The sequence below is a fragment of the Anguilla rostrata genome, chromosome 15 (genome assembly GCF_018555375.3).
Source record: "Anguilla rostrata isolate EN2019 chromosome 15, ASM1855537v3, whole genome shotgun sequence".
Lineage (NCBI taxonomy): Eukaryota > Metazoa > Chordata > Actinopteri > Anguilliformes > Anguillidae > Anguilla > Anguilla rostrata.
Window position 1 is genome coordinate 30,197,657 of NC_057947.1, and position 18,599 is coordinate 30,216,255.

General features: G+C 43.3%; 3 protein-coding genes across 9 annotated transcripts; 2 read left to right on the forward strand and 1 right to left on the reverse strand.

Moving 5' to 3' along the window:
• The first annotated feature begins 302 nt into the window (after positions 1-302).
• LOC135241446 (PI-PLC X domain-containing protein 1-like) lies at positions 303-7,156 on the forward strand. 2 transcript variants are annotated; one of them, XM_064311908.1, is made up of 7 exons: positions 303-509; positions 1,394-1,503; positions 2,179-2,315; positions 3,027-3,155; positions 3,744-3,899; positions 4,261-4,444; positions 5,070-7,156. In XM_064311908.1, the coding sequence occupies exons 2-7, from the start codon at positions 1,404-1,406 to the stop codon at positions 5,321-5,323; spliced, it is 960 nt and encodes a 319-aa protein (XP_064167978.1). In that variant the 5' UTR covers positions 303-509; positions 1,394-1,403; the 3' UTR covers positions 5,324-7,156. The 2 variants fall into 2 exon arrangements, with proteins under 2 accessions (XP_064167978.1, XP_064167977.1); XM_064311907.1 differs by lacking the exon at positions 303-509 and adding an exon at positions 691-1,177.
• On the reverse strand, positions 6,150-11,323 carry gtpbp6 (GTP binding protein 6 (putative)). 2 transcript variants are annotated; one of them, XM_064311903.1, is made up of 10 exons: positions 10,523-11,321; positions 10,154-10,291; positions 9,871-9,941; positions 9,473-9,603; positions 9,054-9,124; positions 8,582-8,740; positions 8,268-8,476; positions 7,498-7,646; positions 7,213-7,365; positions 6,150-6,758 (listed from the first exon to the last, which is right to left on the reverse strand). In XM_064311903.1, the coding sequence occupies exons 1-10, from the start codon at positions 11,022-11,024 to the stop codon at positions 6,629-6,631; spliced, it is 1,713 nt and encodes a 570-aa protein (XP_064167973.1). In that variant the 5' UTR covers positions 11,025-11,321; the 3' UTR covers positions 6,150-6,628. The 2 variants fall into 2 exon arrangements, with proteins under 2 accessions (XP_064167973.1, XP_064167974.1); XM_064311904.1 differs by lacking the exon at positions 6,150-6,758 and having other exon boundaries at positions 7,264-7,403; positions 10,523-11,323.
• A 931-nt stretch (positions 11,324-12,254) lies between these two features.
• On the forward strand, positions 12,255-18,533 carry LOC135241016 (CD276 antigen homolog). Of its 5 annotated transcripts, XM_064311114.1 has the most exons (7): positions 12,255-12,412; positions 13,165-13,294; positions 14,320-14,381; positions 14,949-15,284; positions 15,677-15,961; positions 16,266-16,424; positions 17,305-18,533. In XM_064311114.1, the coding sequence occupies exons 3-7, from the start codon at positions 14,348-14,350 to the stop codon at positions 17,391-17,393; spliced, it is 903 nt and encodes a 300-aa protein (XP_064167184.1). In that variant the 5' UTR covers positions 12,255-12,412; positions 13,165-13,294; positions 14,320-14,347; the 3' UTR covers positions 17,394-18,533. The 5 variants fall into 5 exon arrangements, with proteins under 5 accessions (XP_064167184.1, XP_064167183.1, XP_064167181.1 ...); XM_064311113.1 differs by lacking the exon at positions 14,320-14,381 and having other exon boundaries at positions 16,272-16,424; XM_064311111.1 differs by lacking the exon at positions 14,320-14,381 and having other exon boundaries at positions 12,256-12,412.
• Positions 18,534-18,599: the final 66 nt, after the last annotated feature.

The window sequence follows — 18,599 nt, forward strand, 5'->3', positions numbered from 1 at the left end:
TATCAGGCGATACCATTAAATTGCTTTGAAAGGGGACGTAAAATCAATTAATGTTTCTAAGTTTGCTCACCGATAACATGGTAAGAAAAATCATAATTAAAAATATACTAGCCTTATAGTTTATTTTGTCACATTCTACAAAACTCTGCCTGAGTGATGCCTTTTGCGTCACTGGCTCAGCCTCACACACAATCTTAATACCAACCCCCCACAAAATTCTGAGATACCCCTACCCAGGGTGGAACAAAATACGACGATGTTTTTTCATAACTTTCACATGTCTTCATGAAATGGGTGGTCGTAAAAAAAGAGTTCACTGCAAAAGTAATTTAATTTATCAATGATGAGAATCGGCACAGGCAAAAAAGTGCGAAAATACTTAACCTGAAAGAGGGAATACTGAATTAATCCCATGTAATTTACCTACTGGGTGTATTTAGTTCATATTTGCCCTCAAATCGTGCCCCTGCACCCCAAAGCAACCTCTGCCTTTTCGGTACTAAATGGCTGTAAATGTTTCCTTAAATGACATATGCACTTTCTTTGTTTTTGCAAAAAATGACCTGGACCTACAGAGAAATTAGACAAATGTTTCAAGCTCTATTTTTTTTCAATCGGGGTTCGTGACGTCCGTCTGCGTGCAGATTGTAGCCTAGGAATACTCACGAGGTATCTGGAAGAACGAGTTTCAGCGAACACAAGACATGCAATGTATACCACTTTAACCCTTTAGCGTGTAAGATCATGCTATTAGATCATAATATGTTATCAGAATATTATTAACGGAACATTCGAATACTCATGTAACAATAACTACTGGTAAATGAGAGCAACTGAGTTCTAGAACACTGACACAGAATTCAACATTGAACAACATTCCAAAAAACCGACTATTCAAAGGGTTAAAGGTGACGTTGCTTCCTCATTTCCGCAACTTCCTGAAACATTCTTTAAATACATCTTCTACATAAGTGATCTTGCGGCTCCGTGCAACAACGGGATACCAGAGCCCGACTCCCGAACGCGCGCAGTCGTGCTCTAGGCTGGTCAAGATTCCAGAATGAATCACTTTACTTTCAAAATAGTACATAGGCTATACTGTAGTTTGAGAATTTGCGGGGATCTGCCCCAATAGAAGTATACCATCATAAAGACCAACTTGAAGCATTCTGCACAGGTAATTAATGTCAATGCTGATTTAGGCAATTTACTTTTACTATTATTTTATGAAAGCTCACTGGCTAGGTGTACCAACTAAACCGATATTTACGTTTTGTCGTTGTGTTTAAAAAAAAGAAAAAAAAAGCTTGCAGTGAAATCAGAATGGTAGATTTAGTGTTCTCATTTTAAGATAATGTATGATAATAAAGAAAATGCGCCTTCCATCTCATAGGCATCTGAAAATGGCTTTGTCTGCTGTGGATGACCAGAATTATGAGGACTGGATGTCAACACTCTCGCCAAAACTGTTGGACATCCCCCTCTACAACCTTGCCATTCCAGGTAAAAAATAAAATAAAAATTGTGCACATCTATAAGATGAATTTAACGATATAGCATTTAGCATACGTTTCCCTATAATTGATTCATATGACATTTCATTTCTTTCGTTTTTACTGCACATGAGCCTACACACACTTCCTAACTGCACAGACGAGAAAGAGAGCTTGTTTTGGTTCTCTGTAAATGGGGACTTCCTGGTTTAAGCACCCCCTTGCTGCTTACCAGGTGCATTTCTGGCCGACTTAAGGACACGTTTTCAACATAGTATATCTCCGTAAACTTAATGGCATATAGTACTGCAGTTAGCAGTACGTGTCTAGTACTGTGGTTAGCGGTCTGCGTCTAGCACTATAGCTAGCAGTATGCGTGGAGTACTGTGGTTACATGCCTAATCCTGTGATTAGCAGCACGTGTCTAGTCGATTTTGAAGCAGCAACACACGAGAACAGATGACTCTGACGCTATGACTCATAACCAGCTGAGTACCATTAACATACCATTAAGAAATGGTGTGAATGTGTACCTGAGGGATAAACAGTGATTTAAAGGTAAGCTGGCAGGGTGAAGTACTAACCCAAGCGCTGAACAGAGCCAAAGAGAAGGACAGCGAACGGTGATGGAAATGCCCCCCCCCCCCCCCCCTTTTAAGGTGATATAATTTTTTCTCTCTCACAGGCAGCCATGATGCTATGAGCTATTGCCTCGACATCACTTCCCCTTTGGTGAGATCTGAGTCAGACTCGTTCAGACTGGTGGACAAGTTCTTCTACTGCCTCACCCGTCCCATCATCTACAGATGGGCAACAACACAGGTCTGCGTCTTTTTAACATTTTTACATTTTTTTATTTGGCATCTCAAATCTTACATGAATTCGGAATGTCCAATCCGCGAACTATGTGCAGGCATGCTCATATACTAGTTCCCTACTGCCGGCAATCCGCGGTTTCCCTCCGAAAACTCACGGCTGCCCAGCCAGCTGCCTATTTTCACGCCACAGCCAGAAGTCAGGCATACGCAGAACCGGGCTGGAGGAGACCCAATCATACGCGTGCTCAGAGAGCTACTGTAGGCACGGGCGCCCAAACGGCCTACCGACTGTATCCCTCCCATATCCCTGAGCGGCACCAAAACCAATTATGCACCGCCCCGGCGGGACTCCTGGCCACAGTTGGGACTGGCACGGGTGCCCACCCAGGCGCCACACGCGGGCGGCTCTTTTACCGAGCGGGCGACCCAGTGGCATGCGCCTTTTTTGACATTACGCATTTAGCAGCTACTACCTGTTCTTTTGTCAGTGCCACTGTGGGGTATACAGGGAGTACAAACTGATTCAGCCCTATTGCACTGCAGAATTCCTTCGATATTTTGAGAACGATCCCAATAAGGAACACTGGGCGATACTTGCAATGCTTGCAATGAGGAAATTTCGTGTTAAAATAACACATTTATTAGCGGGAAGGTAAAAACTGGAATTGCCGGTCATGTCAAATTCATTTTGTCACCTCTGTGAAACTGGCAACAGGAGAGAGATGTTGTGGAACAGCTGAAGGAAGGAATTCGATACTTTGACCTCCGGATTGCCTCCAAACAACAAGATCCCTTCGACAAACTGTACTTCACTCACGTCATCTACACGTCATCGACAGTGCTGGTGAGTCCGACGCCCGCGACCTGGCACGTTGGAATGGGAATGGCGGGAATGCCATCCGTCAAGTTATGGGCAACCTGTACCTACAGTATTTTTGTTTTGCACTTTTCACAGTGAGTTTGCAAATTCTCCCAGGGAGTGTGCTGCTTTTGCAACTTCTCACAGACAGTTTGCAATTTTAACAGATAGTTTGGCACTTTTTCACAGGGTGTTTGCCACTTTTCACAGGTTATTTGGCACTTTTCACTGAGAGTTTGCCACATTCCTAACACATTGGTTTTCCAAACTAAATAACTCCAGTGATCATAGATCTTCACTCCTTACAAACATTGACTTCTGTTTCCGCTGTATATTTGGAGATTTATAATGTGGTTGTTTGAGGTTGTATGAGGTATGCCCTGCCACTCTCTAATTTACCTGCCATCCCAATTATCTGAAAATATTTGAATGAAAATCCTCTGGATGACGATGCTTGCTAAAGAAATGACCCATGGAAATAAGAGGTTGGGCAGGTAAATCTCTTGTTGATGTCCAGCTGTTTACAGATGTATGGTTTTTGAATATTAATTTTTTTTTTTTTTTTTTTTGCAGGAAACTCTGGAGAAAATTGCAGCATGGCTTGACTCCCACCCAAAGGAGGTTGTTATTTTAGCATGCAGCCATTTTGAAGGCCTAAGTGAAGAGCGTCACGAGAGGTTCATTTTTAATTTGAAGAGGATTTTTGGCCGAAAGCTCTGCCCACGTACGGTGAGCCCTCAGATCAAATTTAAAATGTCCAAGTTTCTCAAAGCTCTGAAAGAAAACCAAAACCAAAAAGCAATGATGACAGTGGCAACCCCCCCCCCCCCCACCCACATGTCTACTATCTTGCCTTCCCCCCAGATCAGTTATTCAGTCTAGATGCAGTAGATTTGCATCCGTAGAGTTTTGTAGCATTGCTAGTTATATTTGTTACGTGCAACAGGAACACATCACCTGTGGTATGTCATATAGTAAACGTAGTCTGTTGTCAGTACTGCCATATATGTGAAGTTGAGGGGACTTCACCAGCGGTCTGTACTGCCTTGAACGCGGTGGTGGTAAACGTCCCGTCTTCCTGTTCGCTCAGGGCGCTGACCTGACCCTGAGGGGTCTGTGGGGGTCGCGGTGCCAGGTCGTGCTGTCCTACGATGACGACGCCGTCGCGAGTCACCCGGAACTCTGGCCAGGCATTCCTTATTGGTGGGCCAACAAGCGGACCGCGCCAGAAGTGGTTAGGTACCTGGACCAGCAGAAGGAGAAGGGACGGCCGGGTGAGGACCCTACGAGCGCGATTGAATGCTTGGGTTGCTGGGACCGTGTCCCTGTGGACCAGTGAAAGCTTGCCGTTTCTGGCGGGAAGTGCCCGGTGAAGCATTTAGAAATGAGGTCTAGAAACATTTCTATATTCTATACTTCACGTTTTAACCATTTGAAGAGTAGGTGTATTGCAAAGTTTTTTTTTTTCTGAATTCCAAGTGTTCTAGAACTCCATTGCTCTGAATTACCAGTAGTGATTGTTACATCAGCATTAGAATGTTCAGTTAAGAACATTCTAATCACATATTTGCGCTCCGAGACCTTGGGGACTGTAAACATTTCAGCTTTAATACAGCACTGGCTCACAGCTCTTTCAGATATATTCACAGCCTGGGGTGCCCCATATAATTTTCAAATGCTCCTATGTTTAAAGGGGTAATTTTTTTCAAATGTTTTATGCCAAGGGTTGGAAACATTTTTTGTGTGCATTTTTGGCAGCCTAGGGATGAAATCAAAGAGTTCCCTTCAGCCCAACTTGGATGCATTAGGTAAATAGCAGTTTAAGTCCACGAGGGACGCCGACTGTGTTGCGCGTGCGACTAAAACCGCTACTCCTTTCCCTCGTCCCCGTCCCCGTAGAGGAGTTTTTCGTGGCGGGTCTGAACCTGACGGCGGAAAGGCGCTACATGGCGCTGCACAGTTCCCTGCGGAAGCTCACCCTGGAGAACCAGGCGTGTCTGATGGACTGGCTGCAGCTCCAGAGCCCCGGCACGCGCTCCGACAGCCTCAACATCATCGCCGGAGACTTCGTGGGGACCGTCCCCTTCTGCGGCCTTGTGATTGCACTCAACGAAAAACTGGCCCGGACTGCGTGCGCCGAGCCCGTCCCGTAAGCCCAGCGACTCCCGACCCTGTTCCTGTTAGGTTTGCACTGCAACCCCAACAGAGCACACCTCATTCAACAGCTGGATATCTCATCGAGCTGCTACTCAGGTGTGCCAAATTAGGGTAGAACTCAAAACCTACCGGTTGGTAGATAATCCAGTAATAGGGTTGGGAACCACTGCTGTAGACGGACCCTCATTCTGTGTCTTACTAAGGACTGAAGAGCCTGCTTTCTGCTTAATGTCCTATAACGAAGGGTGGATTTCTTTTGGGTGTTTTCAGGTTGTATTCAGGCACTGGCACTCAGTAGATTTTATAGCTCGTTTTCCATATCTGCAGCTGATTAACATCTTGATGATGACATGATCTATTCCATTCCCACCTCTTATCCATTGCTGTTCAGAAAAATCTGACTATTCTGCTAGTTTCAGCACAGCTCATCATAATGACCAGAAGAACAATATATTTTATCTATGCAGCAAATTGTGAGATGCGTTTCTGCTCTTTTCAATGTTGTAATGTGGTAGAAATCAATGGAGTGGGTCATATTCCAAAATTAAAACTACCTCTTATGTGCACATGTATAGAAGACCACGGTCTATGTATTAATAGCTGTTCTCGAACAGGTACCCTGCTCAAAGCGGGCTTGCCCCAGAGTTCCCTGGGTGTGTATTTGGGTGGCCAGAATATAGCAGCATAAACTGAAGTGTGCTTTACCCATGTTTGCTGCCTCTCTGCGGTTTGTGGATATTTGAATCCACCTCTTTAAAATTCTCAAGAAATCAATGTTGAGAAGGTCAGTAATAAAACACAGTATAAGCACAAGGCAAAAGCAATGATCGAAAGCATTTTAATTTCTGCTCTTAAATTCTGAAATATACAGCCAACGTCCATCCACTTTGTAAACCGCTTACTCCTGTTCAGGGTTGACGGGGGGCTGGAGCCTATCCCAGCAGACACTGGGTGAAAGGCAGAAATGCACCTTACAAGTCCCCAGTCTACTGCGGTAGAGCCAATGTAACCTCTCCTGAGGTCAGAGGTCAGAGGTCGTGGCATGGTGAGGATACGCACCAAATCCAAACCACTTTGCATGTGTTGCACACTTGCATACTTGGCGGTACGCTCTCACCTGTGCAACTGGGAGTGCGCAAGGAAGCATTTTAGGACACAGCCTAAGATTTTTGGCTGTCTGCCAGTCCTGTATTTGAATACGGGTCTTCAGGAGAGGGCAGATGCAGCGTTAAGTGTGTATAACACAGTGCTTATGGGTGGGACGATCCCAACTGCTCCGCTGCATTATACCAGCACAGGGGTCACGCGGTGACCTGGAAGAGCTTCCTGTAGCGTCCGTACGCCGCAGCGCTGATGATGACCCTGACGGAGGCCACGTCCTCTGTTGCCTCTATGCTCACCTCCTGAACGGTGCCATTTTTATACAGCCAGCTGTTGAGAGATTCACACACACACACACACGCACGTACACAAAAAACGTGAGGTTTAGTTTAAGACTTACTGTGAAGCACTTTTGGCTGCAGTTCATTGTATGAAATTGTGCTGTACAAATAACATAAGTTACGCTATAGTTTATTAATAATACTAAATACTATTACTAATAATAATGATAATATTGATTTTGCACTTTTTGTTTAATCAAACTGTTTACAACAATTGTTTAAGAATTAAACTAACGGTGTTGGTTTAATACCGCATGTGCCTGAAAAACCTGCCAGTAAGAACAAACTGTATTTCTGTTTTTGAGTTGTACATATGAAAAGCCTTTTAAAATGAAAAGCAGAATATTTTCAATACTCACTGAATTAAACAAAACACTTTAAACCTTATTTGTAAATGGTGTGTTTGTTCACTGTTTAAGCGCTGAAACTCCTCAAATATTTACCTTAACTGAGAAGTGTCCAGTGGCACCCTGAGGGTCAAAATGAGTTTGCCTGTGGATTCCAAGATGGCTGCTTCTACTCTCTGCTTGAGGTCCTCCAAACCCTGTCCCGTCAGGGCTGACACAGACAGGGTGTCCACCTCGGAGGGCTGGTAGCTGGAGATCAGAGAGGACAAACACCGGGTTACTTCATCCTGTGGTATACAAAGGAACCACAGGAAACAGGTTAATTCATTAATGAGAGACGCGTATTTTAGTCTTCGTGTTTGGAGATGCAGTTTATCATACCCAGGAACGAGATCGATCTTGTTGTGGACCTCCAAGATTGAGCTGAGCAGACGCTCGGGGATCTGCAGGCTCTTCAGAACGCTCAACACGTTCGCCTTCTGGTTCACCGTCTCCGGGTGGCTGACGTCCCTCACGTGAACGATCAAATCCTGAAATACGTGCATTTTTGGGATCGCTTAAGTCAACGCCACTCAGAAATTACGATCTAAAGGTGATCTACAGGAAGACCCATGACGATGGGACATGACAGCATCACAAACACCATGGTAACCATATCAGATTGTTATTCCAAGGTTTACATTTTTTTTTTCAGAAATTCTCATTTTCTCTCCAGGACAGTAACTGGTTTCTTGGACCACAGTTGAGTAAGGCTGGAAACACACCCTACGTATGTACGCAAACGCAGACACTTCCAGCTACGCAAAGTCGATCTGATGCGTTGTTGCGTTCTAAAATGTGTACCCTGGCAGACTTTTTTTTTTTTTTTAGTGAGGGGCGCTACAGCAGGCCACAGCAGGATGAAGCGGCCTTCTTCGATCTGTCCTTTCTTCTGCTCTTCAGTCTTTCGCACCTGTCCTGGATCGCCCCCTGGAGGCCTCCGGTTTATTAGCTCCACAGGGACCCGAGAACGCATGCTGACTATGCAGGACCGGGCCGTGCGCTTGCAGTGTGTCACCACGGCGCTGCCATTCGCGTCCGCGTACTTGCGTAGCGCATGTTTCCGGCCCACAGCTGGCCCTACTGCCAGCCACAAGAGCAGGGATACCCACCGAATGGCTCACGTCCTCCAGGGTGGCGGAGAAGGAGTCGATCAGCTGATGCGGGAGCTGGGACAGGAAGCCGATCGTGTCCACGTACAGGACGGTCATGCGACAGGGCAGCTGGCCCGCGTGGACGGTGACGTCCAGGGTGGCGAAGAGCTGGTCGCGTGGCTCGAGTCCGGCGTCGCCCGTCAGTGCTTTGATTAGGGTGGTCTTTCCTGGAAGAGCGGGATCAGCCGGGTCACTGAGAATGAACGGCTGACCGCGAGCTCAGGGCATTGTGGGAAATTTAGATTGCGGCGGTCCCCCTTCCCTCCTCTCACCGCAGTTGGTGTAGCCCACGATGGAGACGGTGGGGAACTGGCGCTGTTTGCGCTGCGAGCGGAGCAGGTGCCGCTTCCTGCAGAGCTTCTCCAGGGCGGAGCGGATCTTCAGTTCCCTCTCCCTGAGGATCCTCTGCTGCACCTCCATCATCGTTTCACCTGCAACAAATCTGCATCACCGCACGCCCAAACTACATCACCACACGCCCCAACATCACCAAACACCCAAACTACATCACCACACACCCCAACTACATCACCACATGCCCAACTACATCACCACACATCCCAACTACATCACCACACAACTACTACTGAATTTAGCCCACTGTGTGTATGAGTTCCTCTGGGTAAACGAGAGCATCTACTAAATGCCTAAAATATGACATACTCTGTACCCTCCAATATCCTAAATCCTAACAATAGGGTTCCACTATGTGCATACCATTTTTAACTTTTTCCAATCACCTACCTGAACCCATTATATACCTGGATCCTCCACCTTGCTGGTCCAAATGTGCCAACTCATTTCTCAAACGAGACCTGTGATCACAAGCAAAGGGGAAACCAATCACAGAGCACTGTGAGCTAAAGCTTAGATTATAGCCTTCAGATGTGTCACCAACGTGTGTTTTCAGGTGTCAAAATGCGTCCGATTTCAAATAGGAAAATCGACCGCTTCCTGAAAAATAAATTGTGAATAATGGCAGTTGTTTGGCATTCGCCCCAGAAATGATCTTGCATAGGAAAGTACATAATGATAATTCATTCGCCTATGTAAACTATATTGCCAATCTGACAGCATGTAGTGTATTCAGTGATTAAATGGGAAATCTGAAGCAGGCCTGAGTGTGTCAGTGAAATGGGACAACATTGTCCGGTGAGGGTTACCTTAACAGAGGAATCTCAGCCAGAGAGATCTGCAGTTTGGCCTCTTTGGTGCGAGCGTTGCAGCGAAAGATGTGGAGGACTACAGTGTACCTGTCCAACACTTTCACCCCCCAAGCTTCCTCCAGTTCCCTCTGTTTATGCACGCACGCACACAAACATACACACGCGCACGCGCACACACACACACACACACACACACACACGCACAACCCATCAAAACATCAAAATGCACAGTGCAGGTTACAGGGCTGTCACAGGGAGGGCCAGGGCACTTGTACAGTATGAGGGAAAACTTTCAGTAGGCCTGAACTTGCTTTCAATGACCAAATAATTTACACACATAATTGTAGTACCAAAAGAGCAGCTGGTGTTGCATTGAGGGGGAGGAGGAACCTTACCTCTGACAGAGCAGACAGGCGCTCGACATTCACAAACACTGCAGTGATATGCGACTTTCCCTTGATCCTCTCTGAAACAAAATATTGACACAATTCCAATCATGCTCTTTGAGTGCACATGGGCCTGAACAGCAAGCAGACATATACTGTCCATAGAAAATGAATAATGTGTAGGCTTAAAGGCATACTATGCAGGATTTGTTTTTATTTGGCAAAAGTGCGTAAAGACAGAGATTGGCAGTGAATCATAGATATGCCTCAGCATAGTTATTTTAATCCAGACCTGTGAGCATCTGAAAGTTCCCCTTGCCAAACAGCTTCTTCTTTTCAGGTGTTTTTGTGGAGAGAATGATCTTGTCGACAACAGTCCAGTTCTGTAGGGTGTTCACCAATCCCACAGCTTCATCCATTTGAAGTTGAGCTTAAAACACAACCAGCAACATTACTGGGACGAATATTCGCGTGGGCATTTGCACAGTATTGGTAAACATACCAGAACCTTGCTAGTTTTTCATGCGGTCAATGTGGTTTAAGGGGACAATAGAACTATACATTTTGTTTTTACCTTTGTTTGGTCGACGGAAGCTACGTTCAGGCGAAGTACTGTAGAACGGTTAATTTTATAGGCAATCATCTTGATTACAAAACTGACCTGTGGTCAAGGTTTGCTTCTTACTGCCCCACTTCACGTCCGGGTGGACGATGAACACTCTGTTGTACCCTTCACCGATACCATTGGGGATCTGCTGCTGGAACAGCTGGTCTACCTCTCTCTCTTCTATTACACAGTCTTCTGGATCCGCATCATCATTACTTGCAACACCATCGGAGCTGTTTTTCTTTGACATTAATTTGCATGTTGTTGAAAGATACCGAATGAAATTGCGTTCCGCACTCAGTGCAGACAATGAGGAGCGCAGTGGAGAATTGGCACGTACGTCATGTTGCCCTGCAGAGAAGCATGCACGTGTACTTGTATGACAGCTAAAGTTAGTATGATTGTTTTGGTACCTTAACGAGGACCTCCCCATAACATATGACGAATAAAAAGTACTTGGACGGTGCAATCCAAAACAACTGCATCTGTACGTTATTTTATTAAATAAATTAAATACAATATATCCATGTTTCGTCCAGTATTGTGAAAGTTCCATTACGTCCGTCGCTGCAGTTAGCTAGCGAAATGTAACCATCCAATAACTCCGTAATAAAGCTGGAAATCCCGTGGTGAAAAATAATGTTATCATTCAAACAAACATTAAATGTAAGATGATTACGAAAGAATAGGAAAACTGCAACATTTCAAATACGTTTGGACTGACCTAACTTTAAGTAAAGAAAGCTATGAACTGTTTCGGTCTTTACTTAACAAGCATTCACTAAAGACGAACCTAGCTGTCTAGCCGTGGTACAGCTTACCAGCCCAGCCTCAGACAAAAATGGCTGGCGTGCTCGAAAATTTCCGGACACATTCGAACTTCCCCGAAGATTTGACAATCATAAAAAAGATCGCCTCCTTGTGGTCAGAACATGAATCGAAATGTTTATATGTCCTTATTATCTGGATATGATGGTAAATGGACTGAATTTATATACCGCTTTTATCCAAAGCGCTTTACACTTGATGTCTCTCATTCACCCATTCACACGCACACGCACACTCACACTCACACTCACACTCACACTCACACTCACACTCACACTCACACTCACACACCAACGGTGAAAGGCTGCCATGCAAGGTACCAATCAGCTCATTGGGAGCAATTAGGGGTTAGGTGTCTTGCTCAGAGACACTTCGATACGCCCAGGGCGGGGGATTGAACCAGCAACCCTCCGACTGCCAAACAACCGCTCTTACCTCCTGAGCTATGATCGTTAGATATTTATTGAACATCTCAGTATATTAAAAAAAAATAATGTGATGGTTACACTCCAAAAACCAGTATCTGTCTTGGATGCATTTGTCTCATTAAATAGTCTTAATCGTTCCAGTGTCACAGTGAATCCTGCTGAAAATTCAAGCTTAAACCAGGCTAAGATAATCAAGCTTGTTCAAACTGTACTTTTAGCTGGTCAATCAGCTGACCAGTTTATATAATCATTCGACCACCAGCTTACTCTTCCAGTTTTACTATATTTGACCAGCTTTGTCCAGCCACAGACCAGCTATGACCAGCTATGACCAGTAGTGTCAGAAACACATCTTAAACCAGTTTAGAATCCTAGCTGGTCTTGGCTGGAATTTTCAGCAGGGAAGTGATCCTGCTGGAATTAGACCAATATATATGCAAATATATATATGCAATATATGTGTACTACAATGAATCAACTAGTCCCAGCTAATCGTGCGTTTATAAACCGAAATTACATACAGATTTGCTCTTATTATGAAAAGTTGATCATGAGCTCCTGTAAGGCCCGAAGGTAGGAGCAGCTACTGTTACCACTCACGGAAAAGCAGTAAAACCGGTCTACTACACAAAGTCTCCTCTTTTACCGTTTACGTCAGAAGGAAGAAATGTTTGAGGAATAACGTGGGGTGAGTCATTTTTTGTTTCTAAAAAAACTTTGTAATGTTTGCGTTCTTAATTAAGTGTATTGGCTTGTTACCTAACTGTTAATGATAAATATGTTTGCGTTTAAGGTTGTTATTATGTGTACTGTACACCGTAAGGCGGGGTAGACAATTGTGTAACTGCGTAATTACTATATCCTATAGAATAGTAACACCTACGATTGTCGTCAAGAACATCACAAAAGATCATGATTACCATTATGTATGATAACACAGGCGTCTTCTCCCTTTAATATAAAACATTTATATCCGAAATGTCTATTTATCAAATCAAGGAAGAATACTGCTTTCTTAATATAAACATCTCTTTGTATAAAGCTTTATTATTAAATGTTGCCCACTGATTTTGAAAATACGTTATTGGACATTTTATTATTTAAAAAAAAATAAATATCGAAAGGTATATAGGCCAGATATGAGCATTCACTCGGAAAAAGTTTACTGCAATACCTGCAGACGAAGGAGGAAGACATTAAGACATGCTCTGACACGTCTGGATTTATCCAGAGATTTAGACTGTTTTCCCTTGTTTGTCTGATTTCCGCAATGCTTTGCATTCTTCTAAAGTTAATTTAAATGGGAGCTAGCGTGCTCGTAGAACCTCATTGATTTAAGCCATTGATAAATAGGACGGTGGACATGATATACCTTCAAAAGAAATGTGTGTGTGTGGTGACACGGGCCTTTGTATTTAAATACTAACATCTGCATTTTAGCAAGAAGCCTACTCCTGTCGCCTGTACCACACTACCCAGGGCGACATCCAGGTGTAGGTCTACCGATCCTTCCTGAAAACTATGTTAATTATTTGGACCACCGGATTGCTGTTAAGTATGCTGTCACTTGGTAAGTATTTAATTTTTTTGTTGTTGTACGGGGCGCGTTAATAGTCAACATAAAAAGTCAAGTAACGTAGGCTACGTGAAGCATGGGCTATTCTCTCTATACATCTGCAAAAAAAAAAAAACAATTGGTCTACCTAAAAATATGTCTGGTTAACAAATTATTGATATCAAAATGCTGCCAAATTACAGCCAAACTTTCACCGGCATATTTCACTGGGAGTAAACAAGCATTATTCCGAAGCAATGCGACCAATATTTCCCTGCATACTTTCAAATAACTTGGGCCTTACTCTGTCTGGTGGGAACTTTTTTTGAATTTTATATATTATAGTACTCTCAATTATATATCATTATTCAGAGCCCTGTGCAAATGATATAATACAGGTAATTTTATGCTCAAAAATGTGAAAATGATATTTTTACACAGTTGCTCAGAGGACAATATATGATATGAGTCACCATTATTCACACTCTTGTTTTAATTACATTATGCACCCTCTCTTTGAATGGCTAACAATGCTAAGTCATCTTCTATAGTGTTCAGTATTGGAATTTGCGTTGGAATGGCGGTGTTCAGACAATGAACCAAAGCATGCCTAAAATCAGCCGGAAATGTTTAGCTGTGACAGACATGAACCTGATGGAAAATGTATCATTTGAAATTAAGACAGAAATACACAAATGCTGTCCAAGGGATCTGAAGAAACTTGAAAGATTATGTTTGGAGGAATGGCCAAAGATCCCCTTAATATATTCACCAATGTCATAAAAGACATAAAAACAACTATCCAGTAGTTCTATCCTTGTGAATACAGGGTGCACAATGTTCTGAAAACAAGGGCATTGATATTTGTAACACAAATTTTCTCATGAATAAATATATATACTTCGGGGAAAAGTATTATTTTGGTTATTTCCATCTTTATTAAAGTAGAAAACTTTCCATGTTTGAGAATTAAAATGCAGCTCAGTACTTGTACGTTATAAGGGAATAAAATCACATTCTCCTTGTTGAATGGATGGCAGGTTATTGAAGGTGGCTGAGAATGATTTTATGGCTTCTTACAATCAGCTTAGAACGATCAGAGGTAGGTAAGCTTAGCTTGCATACTGTATCTTGGAAAAGCAGTGTTACTGGCTTTCTGGATGGTGTTCAGAACTAATAAACCTGTATAAAGTTATGAACAAACACCAGAATAAAATGTAGCAGCAAATCAAATGTACTTTATATGAAACATTTTTAAGGTAACGCAAGAAGATTTAAACAAAATCCAGAAGTTGGCGTAAACCTTGTAAATTAAAACTCCTGATTCAACTAATTAACTATGGTCTTCAATCAAGACCTTGTAGAATCAGATAATCTTAGTGCTGTTCTAAGACAAAATCCTGCACCCATATCAGCCCTTTTTGGATAATATTGGACACCCCTGTTCTAGACTAGAAGTAAATAATGAACCTCTGTGAACTGAAGGCTTTTTTCTCTTCATTGTGTATTCTTCTGTTCTCATATTTAATCATGCAAGCACTATATATCTTACAACTGGTAATGTTAAAAGAGTACTTATTTTACATGCATTTCAACATGTCATTTTCTGAAATGACATGACGACCTGTGTCCAGAGTGAATCGCAAAATACAGCTTGTTCATTTTGTAGGAGACGCGTGTGTTCTTGGGATGGTCGGAAAGTCTGCCGTTCTGCCCTGCGTCTATAACGGAACGCTCGACCTGGACGGTGGGAACGTGTCCGTGGAGTGGAGGACAGGAACTGAACTGGTGCACAGATCAGTGCTGGGAGAGGAGGGGGAAGTGACGCAGTCCGCATCGAGCAGGAGCAGGACGCGGCTCGTAGCAGACGCGACGCGGAACGGCGACGTCTCCCTGCTCGTCTCTGATGTCACCGTGCGAGATGCACGGAGCTACGACTGCTACCTCACCCGCCCAGGAGAGCAGTCCAGCGCTCCCCTGTGTACCGTGTGTCTCAGTGCTGCCGGTAAGTCTCTTACCTGTAAACTGTTGATTGATGTTAAAGACGCTAGGGACCCTTCTGTGTGGAAAAACAGCATCCAGAGGTAGTATGAGCCTGTTCAAATAAACCAACTTGCCTGTTGTGTTCTTTCTGCATTAATCTAAGCACTTTTTTGGGGCACGTTGTAAAATCCTGGTTGAATATTTGACAGAAACCCTCTAATTAATGTCACAGTTCTTGGGGTATATTGTAAAATCCGGGTTAAATCTTTAACAGAAAACCTTAATTTCAAGTTTCAGTTATGTAAACACGTTTAGTGGTAAGTGAAAGGTCACTGATTTTTTCCAGAGAAAGATGTGCTTTTAAAGCTATGGGTAAAAATGTGACCCTCAAAAGCACCTTGCCTCCTTCCTCAGCTCACTTCACCCACCCTGTGGTAGAGAGAGAGGATGGGGCGGTGGGCGACGAGGCTAACTTTACCTGTCACTCCAGAGGAGGGTTCCCTGAACCCATGGTCCACTGGTTCATCGATGGAAAAGAGCACCCCCTTGTGGGCACAGTGCGCACGTACAACACAACGCTTCCTGAGACTGAACTTTACAACATCACCAGCACCCTGTTAGTCAATCTCACGCATGACATAACTGTGTCATGTGCGGTAGAGAACCGCCTGCTCAATGAGACGCTGACATCAACCAACTGTGAGTACAGGTGCATTTCTGAACATCATGTTGCATAGCCATTGTTGCATAGAAGCCTTAATTCTAATATAACCTAACATGTTTCTAATGTGTAAAAACACAGAGCACGGATTATCGAAACAACACACACACATGAAATTGTACAGCAGCGTATGCAGATGCTTTAAGATGCATTTATGCTTGAGGGTTCAGAAAGCTTCCTGCATTAGCGTGCCACAGGCTGGCAGGCTCGAGAGCAGGGCTACGCTCATGTTCTGAGGCTGAGAGGTAACAGCTCGCTCCCCTGTGTCGCGTCTGTGTTCAGTTCGAGTCTCGGCGAGTCCGGTTGTGGGCCGGGCCTCCGAGGCCATGTGGATGTTCAGCACCGCCCTGTGTGTGCTCGTGGGAATTCTGGTGGTGACTGCGGTGGCGCGCCAGATCAAGCACGACTACGATCGCAAGAAGAAACGCCGGCAGCACCAGGGTACACCATCCCGCATGGGCCCCGCAAACACGCGTCGACGTCATATTATTGCAATAATCGCATGCATGCGTCAACACTGCACGCGTCTTTCCTTACGGGTCTGGTGCAGCTGGTGATGTCGTTTTGCAAATGATTTTCGGTCTATGCTTTTTAAATCCCCGCCAATGAAAGGGCACGATGCCTTACACTGAGACTGGAGTTCATTAGAGTTCGTGATGAATGCATCACCAGGACTGCTGAACCCAGGTGTGGAGGAAATGCAGCTTCTGCAGACTTTCTACTTTATCTCCACAATCTATTTGTCACTGTTTTGGCTGCACCAGTTCAATTTCCCTTCCTTGGCTCTGAGAGCTTTATAGGGTTTGTTTACAGAGCTGAAAAAACCTGCTGGGCTGGTGTTGTGTAGTCCTGGTGCACATCCCATATATGTAAATGCAGGTATTAATGCATTTATCAAACCTGGGTCAAATAAATATTTCAAATTTAACCCTTTAGACACTTGCAAAGTGCCTGCAAATCACTGATAATTGTAAAAGAAACATTTCTTTTCCCCAGTATTCTGAACAAAAATTACTCTTTCGTGCGATTGGATGTTTTGCTTTACAAAATGTTTTGTTGAAAATTTTTTTGGATCTGTGGTGGTATTTCCAGATTTTATAAACAACATAACATAACATAACATAACATAACATAACATAACATAACATAACATAACATAACATAACCTAATGACAAGAACAGGCCATTCAGCCAAACAATGCTTGCCATTTTCCTGACTAAATTAGTGTTCTGATTATCTAAAAAATGACCTATAAAATCGCAATCAATTATTTCAAGTGGGTGCTTGAACCAGGTCCGGAATATGTGTGTGTCCCTGTAGAGACCGGAGACAAGGACAGCAGCACTGATGACGAGAGCGAGCAGATAGTGTTGGAGAATCTGGACTGCCTGACCGAGACGACCATTTAGCAGCGTCCAGCTGCCAGCCAGCAGACAGGGGAGTATGAAACAGGACCTCGAGTCTAAAATGTACAAGTTAGAAACAAACGCATGTTCCATGTAAGCCTGTTGCGTGTTAATGAATTGGTTCATGTATTTTTGTACACGGTTTGTTGAAACCTTTTGAAGGCCGCTTGTCTAAGTTGAGAAGTGTATTTTGCGGAGGATTTCAGGTGTGTTTGACGTGTAATTTTTATGAAATGCTTCAAATGCAGAAACCTTTAACCATCAAATTTGGAAGCACTAATGAGATAATTTCCCAGATATTTTCAGGAACCTTTTGCACTTACTTTTCTATTAAAAACTACGCCAAGATGCACACCGTGGATGAGAAATAAGGACGGATTTGATTCAATATTGAACACATCCTCCAGTATTACACATATGCAGGGGAGTTCTGCTAATATCCTTGGTGTAGGCTGCTTTTGCCTAGCGTTGTTTTGTTAGCACGCACAGTAAGGGCCTGCTCCTGACTTAAGGATCTTAAGTTCTTTATACACACTCTCAGCTTCATTGGGCTCAAGTGTATCAGACTGGTGTATTTTCTAAGTTGACATATGCACCTGCGTAAATGGGTGGTCCACACTGAATATTGCACTGAATATAATTACGTTTGCTCCGCTACATGCACACAGGTCATTATTTTCAGCTACAAGGCATAACTGAATTTAATTATAAAGAAATTGGCAGTATATCTACATTTAGGGGGATTTCATCATTGCTGTATTTCAGACGCTCATATGCCTAAATCAAAATGCTGTCAGGAAAACGTGATGTATTTATGTGTCTGTGTGTGTGTGTGTACATGTGTATGGGTCATTGATGTGACGTTTAAATTTTATGTCCAAATGCCATATTTTCCAAAAAGAGCATTAATTACCTATGCCTATTATTTTATATATTTTGATCGCAAGTCAGGGTCTGTCCCTCAGTGTTCAATAAAACAGAACTAAAGTAAATATGAAGGTTGCCCTTAATTCCTCTTGATACTTAGCATTTGTGAATTGTTGAATGTGGTTGAATTCAAAATTGTATTTTATTTTTAAAACCTTTGAACTGTTTAGAAAACATTTTACTGTATTGAATAAACTATAAATTCAATATATCAAATTGCTTTGGCTGCAGTGCCTATATTTTGTTCATTTATCTGACCTTCTGTACCTGAAAAACCTTCAA

Excerpts from the sequence above, each read along its gene's own strand:
- LOC135241446 (XM_064311908.1), top strand. The coding sequence starts at position 1,404 with ATGGCTTTGTCTGCTGTGGATGACCAGAATTATGAGGACTGGATGTCA. Across the intron at positions 1,504-2,178 it reads CTACAACCTTGCCATTCCAG|GCAGCCATGATGCTATGAGC; the intron begins GTAAAAAATAAA and ends TCTCTCTCACAG. Across the intron at positions 4,445-5,069 it reads GAAGGAGAAGGGACGGCCGG|AGGAGTTTTTCGTGGCGGGT; the intron begins GTGAGGACCCTA and ends CCGTCCCCGTAG.
- LOC135241016 (XM_064311111.1), top strand. The coding sequence starts at position 13,246 with ATGTTAATTATTTGGACCACCGGATTGCTGTTAAGTATGCTGTCACTT. Across the intron at positions 13,295-14,948 it reads GTTAAGTATGCTGTCACTTG|GAGACGCGTGTGTTCTTGGG; the intron begins GTAAGTATTTAA and ends TTCATTTTGTAG. Across the intron at positions 16,425-17,304 it reads GAAACGCCGGCAGCACCAGG|AGACCGGAGACAAGGACAGC; the intron begins GTACACCATCCC and ends GTGTCCCTGTAG.
- gtpbp6 (XM_064311903.1), bottom strand. The coding sequence starts at position 11,024 with ATGGAACTTTCACAATACTGGACGAAACATGGATATATTGTATTTAAT. Across the intron at positions 10,292-10,522 it reads GAAGCAAACCTTGACCACAG|CTCAACTTCAAATGGATGAA; the intron begins GTCAGTTTTGTA and ends TTGTGTTTTAAG. Across the intron at positions 9,942-10,153 it reads GAACTTTCAGATGCTCACAG|AGAGGATCAAGGGAAAGTCG; the intron begins GTCTGGATTAAA and ends ATTTTGTTTCAG.